The sequence below is a fragment of the Protopterus annectens genome, chromosome 5.part1, assembly GCF_019279795.1.
Source record: "Protopterus annectens isolate FY-2018-M chromosome 5.part1, PAN1.0, whole genome shotgun sequence".
NCBI lineage: Eukaryota > Metazoa > Chordata > Ceratodontiformes > Protopteridae > Protopterus > Protopterus annectens.
In genome coordinates, this window is record NC_056736.1 from 389,395,077 (window position 1) to 389,414,328 (window position 19,252).

Here is a 19,252-nt window from a genome sequence, read left to right on the forward strand (position 1 = left end):
TTTTGTTCCTTCCGTGGTAAGAGCCCTTACCTTAAAGCTCATTCTGCTAAGAGCTCTGGCTTCAAGGGTTTGGATACTAACTCTTTTTTCTTGGGGCAGCTATCCAGACTTCTGTGAATACATTCACCAAGCACTATAAGTTGGATGGAATTTCCAGAGTTTGAGCTGGTTTTGCTAGGGCCATCCTTCATGGCTTCTTATAGAGCTGTGCTCGTTCTTCCTTCTTCCTCTCTCCTCACTGAGCTTTGGCACTTTCCCTATTGTAATGAATACTGCAATAGTGACATGGAAGGACGTAGTACAGTTGTGTAAAATCTTAGCATAATGGTTAGAAGCCCTTTTCATTGTTGCAGTATTTCCTCCCACCCTCTGCCTCCTGGTCCATTTCTATTCTGTAAGTACTCCTTGGACTGGCATTCCTACTTGGGCTCTCAGTTCTGCTGGTGATAAGTCCAAACGTCACCTTTATGCCCTATGGTATGCATGGAGAATACATGACATATGGCATACCTTATGCAACCTAAAGGCTTTGCTATACTGACCAGACATCTGGCTGCCCTTGGCAAGGGGATCCCTGTTGTAATGAATACTGCAGCAGTGAAGAGAGTGGTATCAACCATTATGGGAAGATTTTACAGAATTGTACTTTCCTCCACAACATTCTCTTGTAGAATGAAAGTGAAAAATGTCTCCGCTCTCCAAAGTGTCCTCTGGCAAATATAAGAACTGTAGATATCGTAGAAAAACCTCAGGACACACCACGAGAAGGTATCAATCCAATTTATTCAATAGACATAAAAACAATAAAAAAGATAAGCGCTTTCACGTGCTGAAAACGCACGCTTCATCAGATCTCATTCAATGCCATAAAGTGCTTCACTTTTAAAATAAGTTAAAACCAATAGCAGCGCAAACCCAATCAAGGGATGCTTAATCATAGTAGCAGCTGTACCTAATCAGTTCCCTTTTTTAATCAATTGTGTTGCCCCTGGGATCCGCTCGTATGCTGCAACATAAAGATACAGAGCTGTGGCAAATGTTGATATATTATTGCAAAGTTTAAAATTTTTTGACATTAAAAATCACAACAATTATTTTCATTTCTAAGTAATAATCACTTATTGAGCTTCATTCATTCACCATAACATCACTTATCAAAACTTACAATTTCAAGTATCAAATAATTTCATAAATTGTTCCATTATCATGTAGCTTAACAAATACTTGAATATCAGCAAATATGAGCTAGCTTTAAACATATCTACATAAAAATAGTGCATAGAAAATGTATAGTGAGAACTCTGTACATATCGCTTAAAGCTATTTAAACATGGCATATCATGGATCTCGTACATATTTCAAGTAATGCTTACATCATACAACTTGCTTGATTACAATTGATACCAGAGACCAAAACTGCCCTAGCAAAACTTAATAGCCTTGTATAAAGGATTACCTAACAAACTTCTCTGACAAATTACTTATGGAAGTCTGCAAGGATTCCATCAAACGCAGATAACTAGATCAGCAGGGTTAATGATTTTAAAAACGCTGTTCCCCTATAAACCATGACTCATGGCAGAAAGCACTGTTTCAACTGGCGTCTAAAAAGTGTGTACATTCACTTCACATTACTGACGAGTCCTTGCATCAAAAACTCATACATATAATCACTATCGAAACCATCAAATCCAAAAAAATAATAACTAGGAATGTATAAAAATGTATAATGATATCTGAGAATATGAACAGTATGTTCATTTTCATATTCTACTTAAATTCAACCAAGGTAAGAAAATATCAAAACCAAGTTCTAAGCCAGGGTTTATTCAAATGAGAATTAGTATCGTGGTTGATCACTAGTGTGTTACATCATATGACCCTCCTGAATATCTCCAGTAGAAGGACTGAAATCCAACATTCCTGCCCCAGTCCAGATTAATTATTCATCTTTAGTGTTGGTCCATATAATTTAAACTATATTAACTATCAGTCATCAACACAAAAGTAACCATGTAAGGCTCATTGTGTGCAGTGGAATTTTATGAGGCAACAAGTCAATCAAATCAAGCTAATCAAATCATATGTTTATATTATGATAATGTTTATAAAAAACATCTAAGAGTGAATTGTGAAACGTTCAGAATAAGATTATCTATCAACCAAAATAGGCTTCAACGATATGAAATTGTTGATACCTGGCTCAATATGGGCTCCTGTTTTAAAGATCCACTCTAATTCTAGTTTAGCTAACTGGTTAGAGTTGTCACCCAGCCTTCCACTTCTCTTTAAAGTTTGTAACACTCTAAACTTGAAAGCATGTTCTGGATGTGCTCCTATGTGTCTAGCTAGAGCATTAGACTCTTTGTTTTTCCGTATATCATAACTGTGATTATATATGCGGTCTCTCAGCTTTCGAGTTGTTAAACCTATATAAAATGCTGGACAATATTGACAGTTAGCCATATAGATCAGGTTACTAGTGTTACAATCATAATATGCCCTGGGTTCAAATTCAAAAACTCCATTCACATGTGTAAAGGCCTGAGTAGTAGTTATCCATTTGCACATGTTACAATTTGTGCAAGGAAAAGTACCTACTTTGTTGTATAAATTATGTGTATCTACCTTATTAAAATTCCTAGAAAATATCATTTTAAGATTATCACAGGTACGAAAAATAAAGTGAGGTTTCATACCAACCAAAGTTTTGATCTCTTCAGTGACTGTCAAAATGTTCCAATGTTTAGACACTATCTTTCTGATCTGCTCTCTATCATTTGTATATTTCATCATGTAAGAAAGTCTGTTCTTATTGAACCCACCTTTCTTCTGAACTAGGCCTATGTTACAGGGATAAGTATGTGTTCCATTATTAGTATTGTCTGCATTAATCTGAGTATTCAATAAATGATGGTGGAAAGTTCTCTGTCTTATCTCATTGACCATGGTATCATCATAGCCTCTGGCTAGAAATATCTTAGTCATATTGTCCGCTTCCTCTTCCAAACTGGTGGGATGCTGTATAATTCTTTGTAACCTAGTAAATTGGGCTTTCACTATACCAGGATAGACATGCCTAGGATGCATGCTGCTGGACTCAAGGATGCTGTTCCTCCAGCATTCTTTCCTATAGAGTCCAGATTGAATGTTGCCTTCATTATCTATATATAAGTGAACATCTAAGAAATTAATTTGTTCCTCAGAATGTTGCAAAGTAAACTTCAAAAAGTCTGTGGTGGAGTGTAAGTAATGAACAAAACTGCTCAACTCTTCAGTAGTGCCTCTCCAAAATAGCAGGATGTCATCTACAAATCTTCTATATAGGCATATTTTATCCATCCAATCGTTATTAAACAAACAATGCGTTTCCCAATAATGTAATACCAAATTGGCATACGAATTCGCGCATGGGGTGCCCATAGCCACACCCCATGTCTGTAAATAATACCTCTGATTAAAGGTGAACACATTGTTGCTAAGCACTGTATCAAGTAAATGGCCTACAAGAATCTGCCTATCATTTGAGAAGCCACTCACACTCACCATGACTTCTCGTATAGCTTGCATCCCATATTCGTTAGGGATGCAAGTAAACAAATTGCATACATCCAAGGTAACTAGTAAAAAAGAACCTCTAATATTGTCCTGTTTATTGAACATCTGAATATCTTGTAATAAATTTTGTGCATCTTTCAATACTGTTGCTATTCGGTCTACCATAGGTCTTAGTAACTTTTCAATAAAAATTGAAATATTATATGTGGCCCATTTTCTCCCAGATACAATGGGACGCATGGGAATAGGTCTAATTCCCTTATGAACCTTCGGTAAACCTTTCAAAGATGGTATTAACGGTTCATCTATATTCAAATATTCAAACATTTCTGAACTCAGTTGTCTGCACATAAGTAAATCGTACAGATCTGAATGAATATTCACAATAATAGTCCGTACTTGCTCAAGGGTAATCACCTTATAGCTATCATTCAACAAAGATTGTTCCATGTTCCTAATATATTCTTGCTTATCCATTACTACAACACCCCCTCCTTTGTCGGCTGCAGTTATGATTATACTGGGGTGTTGACTAAGCCTTCTCAATGACTGGTGCTCTGCCCTGTTTAGGTTACAAAATCTATTCTTGACACATTTAGAAGCATAAAACATATAGAAATCACTCTCACACGATTTCACAAAACATTCCACCATGTGTGGAAGAGGAGGACAAAACACACTTTTACGTTTGAAGTCAAAAGTCATGTTATTCTTGTCATATTTATCTGCAGAGTCAGTGCTGCCAAAGTATAATTTAAGCGCTATATTCCTTGCAAACATTCGTAGGTCTACAAAAGTTTCTGTGGGTCTACTAGGTTGTGACGGTATATAACTCAGTCCACGGTTCAATAACGCACAGTCAGATGGTGTAAGATGAACACTGGAACAATTAAACACCAAATCAGTCAGAACATGTACTTTTTCTGTTGACCGTACCTGTCTGACGAACTTTTCCTTTTCCTGGGTCCTCTGCTTGTTGACCTTCCTCTTGAGCGTTGTCCCGTTCGAATTGGAAAAGGAGCCTCTGCCAGTTTATTGAAAACAACATTCGTTCTCCTTACTGTCCCTGTTCTATTGGATTCATCTTCCGATAGTAGTGCTAGCTGGTTTGGTGGCGGAGTATTGCAGTCGTCTCCTTCTGCTGCTGTAAGTAAACCGGAAGGACCGGCTCGGGCCAAGCTAGGCGTATTCAAAACGGAAGACGCCAAAACTGCGTTGGTTTGACTTCCTGCTTCTGTTTGCTTAGAAGTTTCTCTATGTTGAAATCTATTGTTGTTAGATTGTGTTCTCCCTTGAACCCTGGGCCAAACAAAGATATTACCAGAGCGGAAATCATCCGCATCCCTGTTTAATTTACGTTGCTTTATAGTTTTAAGCTTTTCACTGTAACTATTAATTTGGGTTAAAACCAGGTTCAATTTCCTTGTGCACAAATCTGATTTATAATGTTCTGTTATATTGATATACAGTTCATTGGTTCTCTGTTCTAAGTCTGTTACAATAGGTTCAAAATAATCAATAAGCAAGGTGATGTATTTAAAGCTTACTTCAAGATTCAGATCTTGCCACTTCTTTAGCAGATCAGGGTACGTTTGACCATAGGTCGGCATGCATAGTACCCGCATTCCTCTCGGGATAATTTTGAAATGTGAGCATGCTTGCAGATGTTTTTTCTGCCACGAGAGTCTCTGCAACTTGTATAGATTGTTCTCAAGTTCTTTTATAGCATCATTAAACTCAGTTATATCAAAATTGCTGGAATTGTTCATGGCCGGTACACTCACCATGTCATGGAAATCCATGCTTAACAATGGGTTGTTGTTCGTTGGTAAAAAAGCAGCTATTTTTGGTAGTTCCGTTGTTCTCATCGGGTTGTAGCCAAGCTCAATATCACTCTTCTCCATAGCGTGAGGGCGGAAACACAAAAACAAATTGTAGAATGAAAGTGAAAAATGTCTCCGCTCTCCAAAGTGTCCTCTGGCAAATATAAGAACTGTAGATATCGTAGAAAAACCTCAGGACACACCACGAGAAGGTATCAATCCAATTTATTCAATAGACATAAAAACAATAAAAAAGATAAGCGCTTTCACGTGCTGAAAACGCACGCTTCATCAGATCTCATTCAATGCCATAAAGTGCTTCACTTTTAAAATAAGTTAAAACCAATAGCAGCGCAAACCCAATCAAGGGATGCTTAATCATAGTAGCAGCTGTACCTAATCAGTTCCCTTTTTTAATCAATTGTGTTGCCCCTGGGATCCGCTCGTATGCTGCAACATAAAGATACAGAGCTGTGGCAAATGTTGATATATTATTGCAAAGTTTAAAATTTTTTGACATTAAAAATCACAACAATTATTTTCATTTCTAAGTAATAATCACTTATTGAGCTTCATTCATTCACCATAACATCACTTATCAAAACTTACAATTTCAAGTATCAAATAATTTCATAAATTGTTCCATTATCATGTAGCTTAACAAATACTTGAATATCAGCAAATATGAGCTAGCTTTAAACATATCTACATAAAAATAGTGCATAGAAAATGTATAGTGAGAACTCTGTACATATCGCTTAAAGCTATTTAAACATGGCATATCATGGATCTCGTACATATTTCAAGTAATGCTTACATCATACAACTTGCTTGATTACAATTGATACCAGAGACCAAAACTGCCCTAGCAAAACTTAATAGCCTTGTATAAAGGATTACCTAACAAACTTCTCTGACAAATTACTTATGGAAGTCTGCAAGGATTCCATCAAACGCAGATAACTAGATCAGCAGGGTTGATGATTTTAAAAACGCTGTTCCCCTATAAACCATGACTCATGGCAGAAAGCACTGTTTCAACTGGCGTCTAAAAAGTGTGTACATTCACTTCACATTACTGACGAGTCCTTGCATCAAAAACTCATACATATAATCACTATCGAAACCATCAAATCCAAAAAAATAACTAGGAATGTATAAAAATGTATAATGATATCTGAGAATATGAACAGTATGTTCATTTTCATATTCTACTTAAATTCAACCAAGGTAAGAAAATATCAAAACCAAGTTCTAAGCCAGGGTTTATTCAAATGAGAATTAGTATCGTGGTTGATCACTAGTGTGTTACATCATATGACCCTCCTGAATATCTCCAGTAGAAGGACTGAAATCCAACATTCCTGCCCCAGTCCAGATTAATTATTCATCTTTAGTGTTGGTCCATATAATTTAAACTATATTAACTATCAGTCATCAACACAAAAGTAACCATGTAAGGCTCATTGTGTGCAGTGGAATTTTATGAGGCAACAAGTCAATCAAATCAAGCTAATCAAATCATATGTTTATATTATGATAATGTTTATAAAAAACATCTAAGAGTGAATTGTGAAACGTTCAGAATAAGATTATCTATCAACCAAAATAGGCTTCAACGATATGAAATTGTTGATACCTGGCTCAATATCTAAGCCCACTTAGAACCTAGTGTTTTTGGGCTGCAGATCTACTTGCCTCAGGAAGAAGTACAGAACCTTATTGCTTATTTTCACAGCATTTCCCACCTCAACCTATGCTCGGAGACGTAAATCCTCTGAGCCCTAGGATTCATAGCTGCAACTATCCCATTGCTCCCCCTAGCCAGGTTACATAGGAGGAAAAATCACTTGTACCTGAAAACAGTGTGATCCCAACACACTCACCCTATAGAAACAGTGATTTCTATCATACCTTGTCTCAGGAGCTGTCATGGTGGGTAAGTGAAATTCGACCCAGTACTCACCTTCATCTCAACAGCCCCAGTTCAGGAGATGCGCACAGATGCCTCAGACGAGGCCTGGATAGCCATCCACAGAGTACCGGACAAATGGCAGCCCAAACTCAAAAAGGAACACAGCTGAATGAAATGAGGGCCCTCATCCAAGCTGTTCACGGTTTTCTTACATAACTGGAAAACAGGTCTTCATCAAGTATTCAGGCAGCACAACAGTCATGCTTAACATAGACAAGCTAGGAGGTATCAGAACATACCAACTGTGCAGAGTAGATATCCGGCCTGGGACCTGGCCACTCAGAAGACCATATATGTCCCATCACAGGACGGTGTGCTGGCAGACTCATTAAACAGGGACTTGGAGGACCCTCACAAATGGACCCTAAACAGACTAGTCTTCCTGGGCATCCTCTGTTGGGGGACACCCCAAATAGATTGGTTTGCCTCGGAGAACAGCAGATAAAGCCCCTCTTTTGTACCAGGAATTCTTTCCCCTCAACCTGAAGAACATGTGCTTTTTCCTTTGGATGGGCAGGGAGGTTTCCCTGTGTCTTCCCCCGTACCTCTTTTGCAAGGGTTCTACTAAAGATTGGAAAAGAAAATACAAACCTATTACTTGTGGGTCCCTTTTGGCCAAGACAGCATTGATTCCCCTTTCTCTATCATCCAGGCAAGGGCAGGCACTGCAAGCTACCACACAAGGGGATCTCATTGCAGAGCAAAAAGGATCACTTCTACATCCCAGTCGGTCACCCCTAAACCCAAGACTGTGGATGATGGGGTTCTGATTCCTTTCAGGCACCAATTTTGCAGATGATATACTTTGGGTCCTCCAAGAAGCAAGGAGACCCGCCACTCAAAAATCCTAAATAACCAAATGGAAAAGCTCGTCTTTCTGGTGCCATAAAAATAAACAAAACCCCAACGAATGAGACATATTCACTATCTTAAAGTACTTCTGTGAGCGAATGGATACTGGTCTGGCATACTCCTTTTTCAGTGCCCACCTGTCAGCCATCTCTGCCTGTCTGCGCCTCAGTCCACCTGTTGTGTAGGCCTGAGGTCAAACAATCCCTTAAAGGGGTTTGGCATCTTGGACCACATAGGAAGCCTGTACTCCCTCCTTGGGACCTCAACTTTGTGTTGGAAAAGCTCAATCTACCTCTGTTTGAATCAGCAGCCTCAACAAACCTTTCATTCTGCACCTGGAAGATAAATCTGATGTCCTTCAAGAATGCAACTGCAGTCATAACATATGGGTTGTCCTGCCTCAGGCAGCCCTCTGTCGGCCGGATTCCAAAGTCTGGGTCCGACGTCGGCTGATGTCACATTTCTCTCCGTCATAGCGGCTGGAGTACATAAGCATCAGCCGACGCCATTTTCTTCAGTCTTTCTTGCCGCGCGGTGCCCGAAGCAGAAGCAGTTCGCAAGTGCCGGTCGGTCAGCTCCTGTATTCTTCGATTCCGAAGTCATCAAAAAAGCTAAGTACCCCGTTGGGGACCTTTTCTTGCCTCAGCCGATGTCGGAAATTACTGAAAAAGTTAACAGTTGTCTTTCTTGTGGTAAACAAATACCTCATAAGGATTTCCACTCTTACTGTCTTCCTTACCTTGGCCCAGACCACGACGTCTCGGCCTGTGTAGCCTGTGCTCGCTTCAACAAGCGCACTCTCAGGCGCCGGGCGGAGTTCGCTGAAGATTTTTTCGGCGAAAAATTTGCCTATACAATGCCGTCGGAGCTTCCGACATCGCAAACTCCCAAGAAACGAAAAGACCGGGACCGACATCCTCGGCCCGCGTCTACCACCAACTCCATGCCAAAACCTACCGCGAGTGCTCCGGTTCCCCCTGAGACAGTTTTTCCACCGCTCCGAACCGAAGACACCGCATTACCGACTACCCCGATTCCGGATATCACTCCGCCTGTTATTGATTTTCCTCCGGATACCGAAACCGAGGAAATGCCCGATACATTGCTGTAGATAAGGTCACTCCTGCACGTGGAGCTGCCAGGCCTCCTATGGCCATGTCTATTAAGGCCTACACTAGGACTAAGGCGGCCAGCAAGACCAAGCATCTTTCTACTAAAGCCTTACCTCAGCCTACTCCAGAGACACAAATTATGACTATGGCTGCTGACTTAATTGCTATGATTAGAGGTTCACAGGCCCATCCTGAGAGAGGATCCCAGCCTCCTCCTGATAAAAGGCCCCGGGTTGAACCCTCTGACCCTATTCCTTCAGATGAAGATTCTGAGGACTCTGTCCACTCTGATGGCCAGGAAGAGCTCTTCCAGACCTATGAGGACTCGGATGCAGAGGATTCCATCCCCTCGGCCTCCCCTCCTGAGGATATTTCTTTTGGGGAAGTTCTGCATACCATGAGGGGACATTTCAAGTGGCAAGGCCAGGAATATTCTGATTCCAGGAAGCGCCTTCAGACTTTCCTTAAAAAGCCCCAGCACAGGCCCTTAGCTATTCCTCCTGTGCTTGATGTTTTGGATGATTTATATTCTGACTCTGGTGTTACCCCTGACTCTCTCCCTCCTGCTCCAGCCAAGCCAGACAGGTATTACAGGGTCCCTGAAACACATTCCCATTTATTCAGGGCCCATACTGCTGATTTGGAAACTATTTCCCAGGGACCTAAAGGTGTTTCAGCTTCCACCTCTAAAAATCCTTTGCCCTCCAACAGGGAAGCTAGGTCATTAGAGAGATGGGGTAAAAAGGTTTACACCTCCACTACTTTATCTATGAGAGCTTTGAATTGCCTTTTTCATATGTTACAATATCAGGATTTCCTGTTAGATGATTTACAGAAAACATTGGCCTCTCCTGATCCTTTAGACAGGAAGTCTTTGCAGGAAGCTGTACATAACTCTCAGCAAGTAAGCAATCACTTCCTGCAGTGTGGATGTGATGCACTGGAAGCTTCATGTAGGGCAGCTGTGACAGGGGCAGTCATTCGTAGACATGCATGGTTAAAAGATCAACCTCTACCAGATCATGTAAAGGCAAAACTTCTGGATGCACCTTTGGAAAAGAACAAGCTTTTTGGTGCTAATGCTAAGGATGTGTTAAAGTCCATCGAGGAAAAAGCAAAATCAGTTCAGACGGTGAAAGATTTCCTCCAGGTTCAACCCCCCAGATTCAGTAGGAATTGGCCTTCGAAAAACTGGTCCTTTCCTAATCCTGAAAAGTTTCAAAGGGGTAAAAACAGACGTGGCCAAGGAAGAGGACAATACAGAGGTCCTTACAGGGGACGACAATGGCAGCCAGCAAACCAAAGAAGTGACACAGGGGTTTCACCTGCCCCACAACCACAATCTCAATGACTTTCCTCTACTTCCGCCTACCAGGGAACAAATAGAAGCTCCCTTGGGCGGGAAATTATCTCTGTTTGCAGACAATTGGCACAGACTGACAAAGGACAAATGGATTTTGGACATTATAGACCGAGGTTACAGGTTCCACTTTCATACCTTACCAAGAAAACAAGGCATGCCAAACCTACCACAAAACCAGAGGGCAGAGGCTATCAAGCAAATCTCTCTGCTGACTCGGATGAAAGCAATAGAAAGAGTTCCACAACAAGAACAAGGCCAGGGGTTTTACTCAAGACTGTTCCTTGTTCCAAGAAAAGAATCTCAATGGAGACCAATACTGGATTTGTCCGCATTAAACACCTTTCTCATAGTACCAAAGTTCAAAATGCTGACTCTACAGCAACTCCTTCCCATGCTGGGCAAGGGTTCTTGGCTGATTACTCTGGACCTCAAGGAGGCATACCTGCATGTCCCTATCAGACAGCTGCAGAAGATACCTCAGATTTCTTGCAGGGCCAGAGCATTATCAATTCTCAGCATTGCCATTTGGCTTATCTACTGCCCAGAGTATTCACAAAATGCCTGGCTTCAGTAATTGCTCATTGCAGGCTCCAGGGGATCCAAATTTACCCGTACCTGGACGACTGCCTCATACAAGCGGACGACAAATTGATGTTGACAAAAAACTTGGACTATGTCATACGATTATTTCAAGCTCTGGGATACACAGTCAACTTCCAAAAGTCAAGACTTCAGCCATCCCAGCAAATAATCTTCTTAGGAGCCAAATTAGACACAGCCTCTCAAATGGCTTACCTAACAGAAGACAAGCAAGAGAAGTTAACTCATTATTTCAAAGGTTTGGCAAAACTTACCCAGATGACTGCAAGGAGATTCCTACAGGCCCTGGGTTACATGGCATCCTGCATTCTCCTGGTCCCATTAGCAAGACTACACATGAGGAAGCTTCAGTGGTGCCTAAAAAGCCTATGGTCTCAGCACAGCAACAACTTAGAGACAACCATACCGCTCATTCCATGCCTACAAAAGGAATTCCTATGGTGGGCCTCGGTAAGCCAGGCAAACACAGGTATGTCATTCAAAAAACCACAGATAACACAGACCATAACCACAGACGCCTCAGACCTTGGATGGGGGGGGCGCACATTGAAGGCAGGTGTATACAAGGACAATGGTCTCCGAAGGAAACACATCCGCACATAAACCAAAAGGAAATGCTGGCAGTAATGCATGCCATTGAGGCCTTTCAACACCAACTTCAGCAAGGCCATTTACTGATACGGACAGACAACATCACTGTGATGTGGTATATAAACAAGCAAGGGGGCACCCATTCTTACCCCCTTTGCAGACTGACAATGCATCTTTGGGAAAAATCACTGAGCCTAAACATTCAGTTACAATCCCAGTTTGTTCCAGGCAAAGACAATGTGCTGGCGGACAGCCTAAGCAGGAATTTCACAGATCCACACGAGTGGAGGTTACATCCGAAGATCTTCACACAGCTCACTTCGACATGGGGCAGGCCAGAAGTAGACCTATTTGCCTCTCACTTCAACCATCATCTACAAAAATTCTGCTCAAGGACATACCATCCACAAGCTTGGAAAACAGATGCTCTCTCATTCAACTGGAACTCCCTAAAAATCTATGCATTCCCACCTCTGCCACTGATGACCTCAGTATTACTAAAGATCAAAGCAGAGAGACCCAAGGGGATCCTAATAGCTCCGGACTGGCCAAGACAACACTGGTATCCACTACTACGGAGCATATGTCACACCAAGAAGTGGGCCCTTCCCCAATGGCCTCTACTTTTGACTCAACACAACTTCAAAACAGTGCATCCAAACCTTCAGACACTGCAGCTAACAACCTGGGAGATCCCATGAATAATCTCAACCTATCTCTCTCCAAGGAAGTTCAGCGGATACTAACAGGGGCTCGAAGACCATCCACCAGAAAGGTTTACTTAGCAAAATGGAAGAGATTCAGCATTTGGAATACCAGCAAGGGACATGATGCATCATTATTGAACATCCCACTCATCCTGGAATATTTGGCAGATATGCTAAAGAATGGACTCTCATATTCTTCCATAAAGATACATGCATCAGCTATTTCAGCTAGATATAACACTGATCCGCCTGTCTTTTCGCATCCTTTGCTAAGGCAATTCCTCGGGGGAATCAAGAACATTAAACCACCAAGAAAGGCTCCAGTGCCAGCCTGGGACCTCAATTTTGTCCTAGAAAAACTGACTCTACTTCCATTTGAGCCAGCAGCTTCAGTTGACTTGCAATTTCTCTCATGGAAGACAGCTTTCCTGTTGGCAATTACTTCAGCAAGAAGGGTTTCGGAACTACAGGCCCTAATGGCTATACCACCGTTCATAATTTTCCACAGAGACAGGGTTTCATTTAAGGACCAACCCTACTTTTATGCCAAAGGTGGTATCTAGGGTTTCTTTAAATCAAGCTGTTCATCTGCCTGCTTTCTTCCCCAATCCTGAGAATAAGGGGGAAAGACTGTTACATACCTTGGACATTCACAGACAACTTCGATACTACCTGGACAGAACCAAGATCAGTAGAAAGTCTGACCAACTTTTTGTGGCTTACGCCCCTGCAGTCCAAGGAAAAGCAATTTCAAAACAGACCATTTCAAAATGGATTGGACATTGCATCAGATTCTGTTATTCATTTCATGGAAAGACTGTTCCAGCCAATGTCAGACCACATTCCACCAGAGCTACAGCCACCTCTACAGCATTCTTAAGAGGGGTGCCTACTAAGGACAATCTAGAAGCTGCTACATGGAGCTCCGTGCATACATTCTCCAAACACTACAATCTCCCTCTATACTCCAGATCCAGAGCAGGCTTTGCTTCGGCAGTCCTGCAGGGTTTGATTGCCACACCATCCTTTTCGTAGAGTATTCCTCCTCCCCCATATAAGCTATGGTATTCTACCCATATGTTATGACTGCAGTTGCATTCTTGAAGGACATAGTACAGTTTTGTACCTACCATAAATGTAGATGTCCGATAGATATGCAACTGCAGTCGGATTTTCCCTCCCTCCATACCCCTCTATGCCTAGGGTCCACTCCTATCCCTGTTTCTCTTAGCTGGGGATATCTGTTATGGTGTATCTGTTTATTACTCATTTACTTGTCTGGAATCCTGTTTTTGTCTTCCAGTTTGATTTCAGCCTTCCTTGGAGGGCACTTGGCATCTGGGGCAAGAAACACTGAAGAAAATGGCGTTGGCTGATGCTTATGTACTCCAGCCGCTATGACGTCGGAGAGAAATGCAACATCAGCCGACGTCGGACCCAGACTTTGGAATCCGGCCGACAGAGGGCTGCCTGAGGCAGGACAACCCATATGTTATGACTGCAGTTGCATATCTATCGGACATCTACATTTATGGTAGGTACAAAACTGTACTTTTCTGCCCCTCACTTCCGTGAGGAGAGTCTTAGTACTATAGGCAGTTATGGCCATGCCTCCTTTTCTTGTTTTTCACAAAGACAGGGCGACTGTTATGCTAACCTCCTCATTCATGCCAAAAGTAGCGAACAAGCTGCTTCTCAACCAGGCCATCAATGTACCTAATTCCATCCCAGCCCACAGAACGGGGGTGGGGAACTCTTAATTCTCTCTCTCTCTCTCACTCTCTCTCTCTCTCTCTCTTTCTAGAGGTGCCCAGACCAGTTGAGTTTTAATTTGGACAAGACCAAATCTGTTCATAAGTCAGATCAACTGTCTTATCTCATTTATGGATGGAAAACTGGGCCAACCAGTGTCTAAGCAAACCATTGCAAGCTGAATTTCTAAATCCCTCTGTTGTCCTCATGGCAGATCATTACTTCATTATCTTGAGCTAATTTTACCAGGACAGTGGCATCCTCAGGAGGCTTTTACAAAAGGATTGATGCCTGGGCTATATTGGAAACGGCTACCTGGTCATCCTTATACCTTCACTAATCACTACAGGATTGATGCCTTTCCAAGGTCTAAGGCTGCTTTTATCTAGGTCGGTCCTTTCTAGCTTCTTGGACAATTCCTCTGTCAGCTCACCCAACCCCCTTACTTTTCTGTTCGCTCTGGGAGTCACCCATTTGTTTGGAATATTGCAGCTGTGCTCTCAGGATATAGTACAGTTATGAAAGAAATTTCCGTAAGTAGATGTCGTGTTAATCACTGTTGCAGTATTCCTTCCCACCCTACTTCCCCTCTGAGTAGGTTGCAGTGTCGTCACCCCCAATCAATTTCTGCCTTGTTGGTAGGACTCTAGGACAAGAGGGGCTTCTTTAACCCTTCCTATTTGGCTCCTCCTAGATGACGAGGCCACTGGCTTGGCAATGGTCTGTGAGTTATACTTGTACATATGTATATATACTCCTGTGCTTACGAGCTGAAGTTGCGTCAGGTGTACAACCCAGGTAAAATTAAGCTTTGGTACCCCTGATGGACATCAGCGATAACCCATTTTTTTTGGAATACTGCAACATTGGTCAATAGGACTGTTATGGGTAAGTTCTTGTCTTGTTTGTGCACATAATAGGTATTTGTGTTCGATTTGCATTGTATTAATTGTGCGTTGTTCCGCCCTTTTTTGTGTGTAGATTCCTGTAAGGTAAGCAAATAGTACTGTTAATTAGAATCAAAATACCATATTTAGTGTTTGTGTTTAACTTGGATTTATTTTAATCAATGTTTTGAGGTGTAAATCATAAATGTTTATATATAATTACAGCTTTCTCTGTATATGGACAAGTTTGAGGAGTTCCAGACTACGATGGCAAAAAGTAATGAACTGTTTACAACATTTAGACAAGAAATGGAGAAGGTAATGGCAGTCATTATGGCGCCTTCTGTTTTTAACCCCTGCTTGTAGAGTCCTTGTTTATCTGCCACTGTAGTACTCCTGGATAAAAGTGCAGTAGGAGTTACGAAGCTGTGGCATAACGTTTTGTAGAAACAAGTTTTACACTATGTTTATAATCTGGTAAGAGGAAAACCTTGAAAGTAGCGTCAGCATTTGCTGCATTGTAGGTGTTATGTTGGAGGTTAAAAAAAAAAAAGAGCGAGCATGTCCTGTTCATAAGTTAGTACTAAGCTAACTGCCCTTGCGAGCCATTTTAAGCCCAGCCAATTATCCCCTGGGAGACTCAAACCCTGCACCTTGTATTTGTAAGGCAAACACCTTAACCATTAGGCCACCCTCCCAACCTGTGACTGACTCTTTTTCCGCTCTACAGTTTTCCATAAAAAGTATGTTACACAGTTCCCTGTTGACCAGACTGATTACTCTGAGCCTGATGGGAGCCTCTGAGTAGTATCATTTTAATAAACATATGTCTGCCTTAGTTTCTGACTTCTAACTTGAGGTAGGTTTGAACTTGTGTTGTAATGCCTGTTTCTTTCAGAGCAGTTGTAAACTTGCAGTTAATTCTGACCTACCAACCAGTCTAGAGCAGCATCCGAATAGTGAAATAAGCCATGTCAGAATGTTTTTTTCCCCACTTGTGTTGATTAGTGCTTGGACACAATTCCTTTAAAGTAATCATTAGTCTGTTTATTCTGTATAATGTAGCTAGACACATGGTTACTTTTGTGCGTTTTGTAGTTTATTTTAATCAGTTTCACCATTTTAGCCAGAAGCCAGTGATCCTGATACTCGGTCTTCCTCAGTCTCTCTAGTTTTAGGATTTCCTTCTGTCCTGTGTGCAGTTTTTGGTTTGAAGCTCTTGGGCGAAGGAGGAATGCCTGCCTTCTACCAGTACACAGTTTGGTGTCTGTAGTGCAACAATATGCCGAGGCTGTGCTTCCCCAGTTCTTTTCCCCATCCCACAGCTTTTATTGTCTTTGCAGTATTTTTATTTTTTACTTCTCGTAAGTTGATCTCTGTGTTGACTGATGCTCACCTAGGCTGTGAATGAGTCAGTTTGAACAGTGTGCTATTCCATTAAACAAACACAAACCAAAGCTAAGTAATTGTAATTTACACAGTCTGTGTCTTAGAACTACACTTGTTTTGGAAAAGTTTTAATTTTTGTTATAACAATGCATATAAGTTTTTTTATTCAGCATATTAAGCAATAATTCTTAAACAATAATCCTGAACATAGAATTACTTAATACAAATAAGTAAATTGACATTAAGGGGAGGATACATGAAGAAATATTTAGAGCCATAAAATTTTAGGAAGGTAGAGCTGTATTAACAGGAATAACCAGGCCAAGTAAGGCTAAAACAGTATTCTTGGCAGCAGAAAGTGTAAACAAATAGCAATAGAATTTGAGTCACCTGCAGTACAGTTTGTGAACTAGAAACCAATTTAATATTTGATCCTTCTAGCTAGATAGGGCTTTCCAAACAAAAAGTACATTAAATAATGCTTCATTCATAAAGATATGAATCCTAAAATATAATGACTAAAATTTTCTTTATAAAAATCAGGACACATCCAGAAAATATAATCGCATACCAGCAACAGCAATGACTTTCCTAAAGATCCTAAATTTCCATATAACAGTATGGTGTAGTTTTGTATAACATAAATGTAAGCTAGAGCCTTTAAGTTAACTAGTCCTAAGTGAGGCTTCCCTCTTGTAGAGGGATAAAGCCCTGACTATGACTCCAGTGACCAGAATCCAGATGGCATTTTAGGCACTGGAAGAAGTGGATGGGGGATGTTGAGTGGATGAGTACTGTCTACATCTGCTGGATGTTCAAACAGTTTTTATCTCAACAGAAGTAAAGAATTTAGAAAATCAGAAGAGTTGCTTCCTTTTCCGACCCAACATTAGGGAAGTCCATTTCCAAAGTTACCTTGTCAAAATGTCTAAGATTGTATTACTTACATGTACAGAAATGTACAGTAAAAGGAATTTCAAATTACCTGCGTCAATGAGAGCCCATTCCACCAGTTCACTGACCACTTCAGCTGTTTTCCATTCCAAGGCTTCCATGAATGAAATATGCACAGCAGCAATGTGGGCTACTCCACATACATGTATCACTCGTAGAGCTGATCTCCAGCGGAAGAGGTTCCTTTGATTCTATGGTTCTCAGGAATATCTTTCCATAAGATCACCCTGGATCTAAAGTAGCTGAAGACTCTGTTCCAACAGTCAAGAATAGATGAAAATTGACATCATCAGATAAAGAAATTGTCTTACCATAACGTTCCATCTGTGTTGTCTGTCTTCTGTTATTTGCATCCCACCCTCCTTCCCCATCCTGTGAGTTCCTGGAGGAGTGAACTCTTGTCCTGGGGGCATTGTTAGGGTTCACTTTGGACATGGATTTTTCATATGGGCTCATGGTGGTTCTGGCTCTCTATAAGTCTGCAAATTTGATGCGAGGTAAATGGGAGAGGGGCATTGTGGGTAGATTATTAGCTTGAGTTTTTGGTTGGCGCGAGCTGTATAATGGCCAGATCGGTTCCTAGGATCAGAACCGACACCCAGCAGTCAAGAATAGATGAATATCGACAACACATATGGAACATTATGATAAGACACAACTTCTTTTTTACATTTATGTATTTTACATTTATTGGATGTTCAGACAATTAAGTTTTTACCTGCATAGAACAAAAGAAATCAGAAAAACAGACCAGTTGCTTCCTTTGCAGAATTGAAATTGGGTAAACCAGTTGCAAAAGTAACTAAGTAAAACAAAACACAATATGGCAGCAGGAAGCACAGCAAACATAAATGTCCAACAAAACTGTTAGATAGTTCAATACTTTTAATAAAATACTTGAAAGTCGGTAAGCACTTTCACCAAGTAAACATTGGCTTCATCAGACCATAATGATAGTAAAACACAGACATACACTTTAAAGTCATATGATCAATTAAAACAGTTTGAATTCACCAATAACAAATCCTAAACGGTACATTTGCATACATCAGTTAACTTCAGTTGCCTTTCAGATGACATCATATATTAAAGGAATAATTCCCTTTCAATGTACAAATAGCAATCATAAAATCATGAAATATAAAACTAGACACAGTACCTTATAGGTTGAACTATACCAACTGGCAAAAGATATTCTGTCTAGGTAGACCCATCTTATCAAGTATTGGTCTAATAGAGACCTTACTATTCAGGCCTGATGCTTTATCAGCTCTCAGCTTAAGAATCCATCTAAGTTCCGCCTCACTAGTCCTATTTTCAATATTCCCCATCCTAGCACCCACTTGTAGCATTTGTATAACTTTAAACCTAAAATGATGAATTATATCACTAGCTGACACATATCTAGCAAGTGCATTCGTGCTATTTCCGGTTCTTATACTATGAGTGTTCCCTTATGCGCTCTTTAAGGGTTCGATCTGTCCTCCCAACATAGAATTTTTTACAGCAGTCACAATGTGCTAAATATACCAAATGTTTAGTAATGCAGGTTGCCCTTGCACTAAATGTGTATCTCGTGTTGAAATCAGGGTGCATAAAAGTAGTATCACTATCTGTCAAACCACAGAAGTTGCATAAACCACAGGAATACGTTCCATATTGTTTATCGCATACTGTCTTGTCTTTATC

At 40.8% G+C, this 19,252-nt stretch overlaps 1 protein-coding gene across 1 annotated transcript in view; it reads left to right on the plus strand.

Annotated features, from left to right (window-relative positions):
• Positions 1–19,252, plus strand: part of LOC122803170 (gamma-taxilin-like) — a gene marked incomplete at its 5' end in the record, with an annotated part of 754,895 nt that overhangs the window by 530,614 nt on the left and 205,029 nt on the right. Inside the window, one exon of the mRNA XM_044072786.1 lies at positions 15,446–15,538. Coding sequence (XP_043928721.1) covers positions 15,446–15,538 — 93 coding nt within the window. The remainder of the gene's footprint in view (positions 1–15,445; positions 15,539–19,252) is intronic.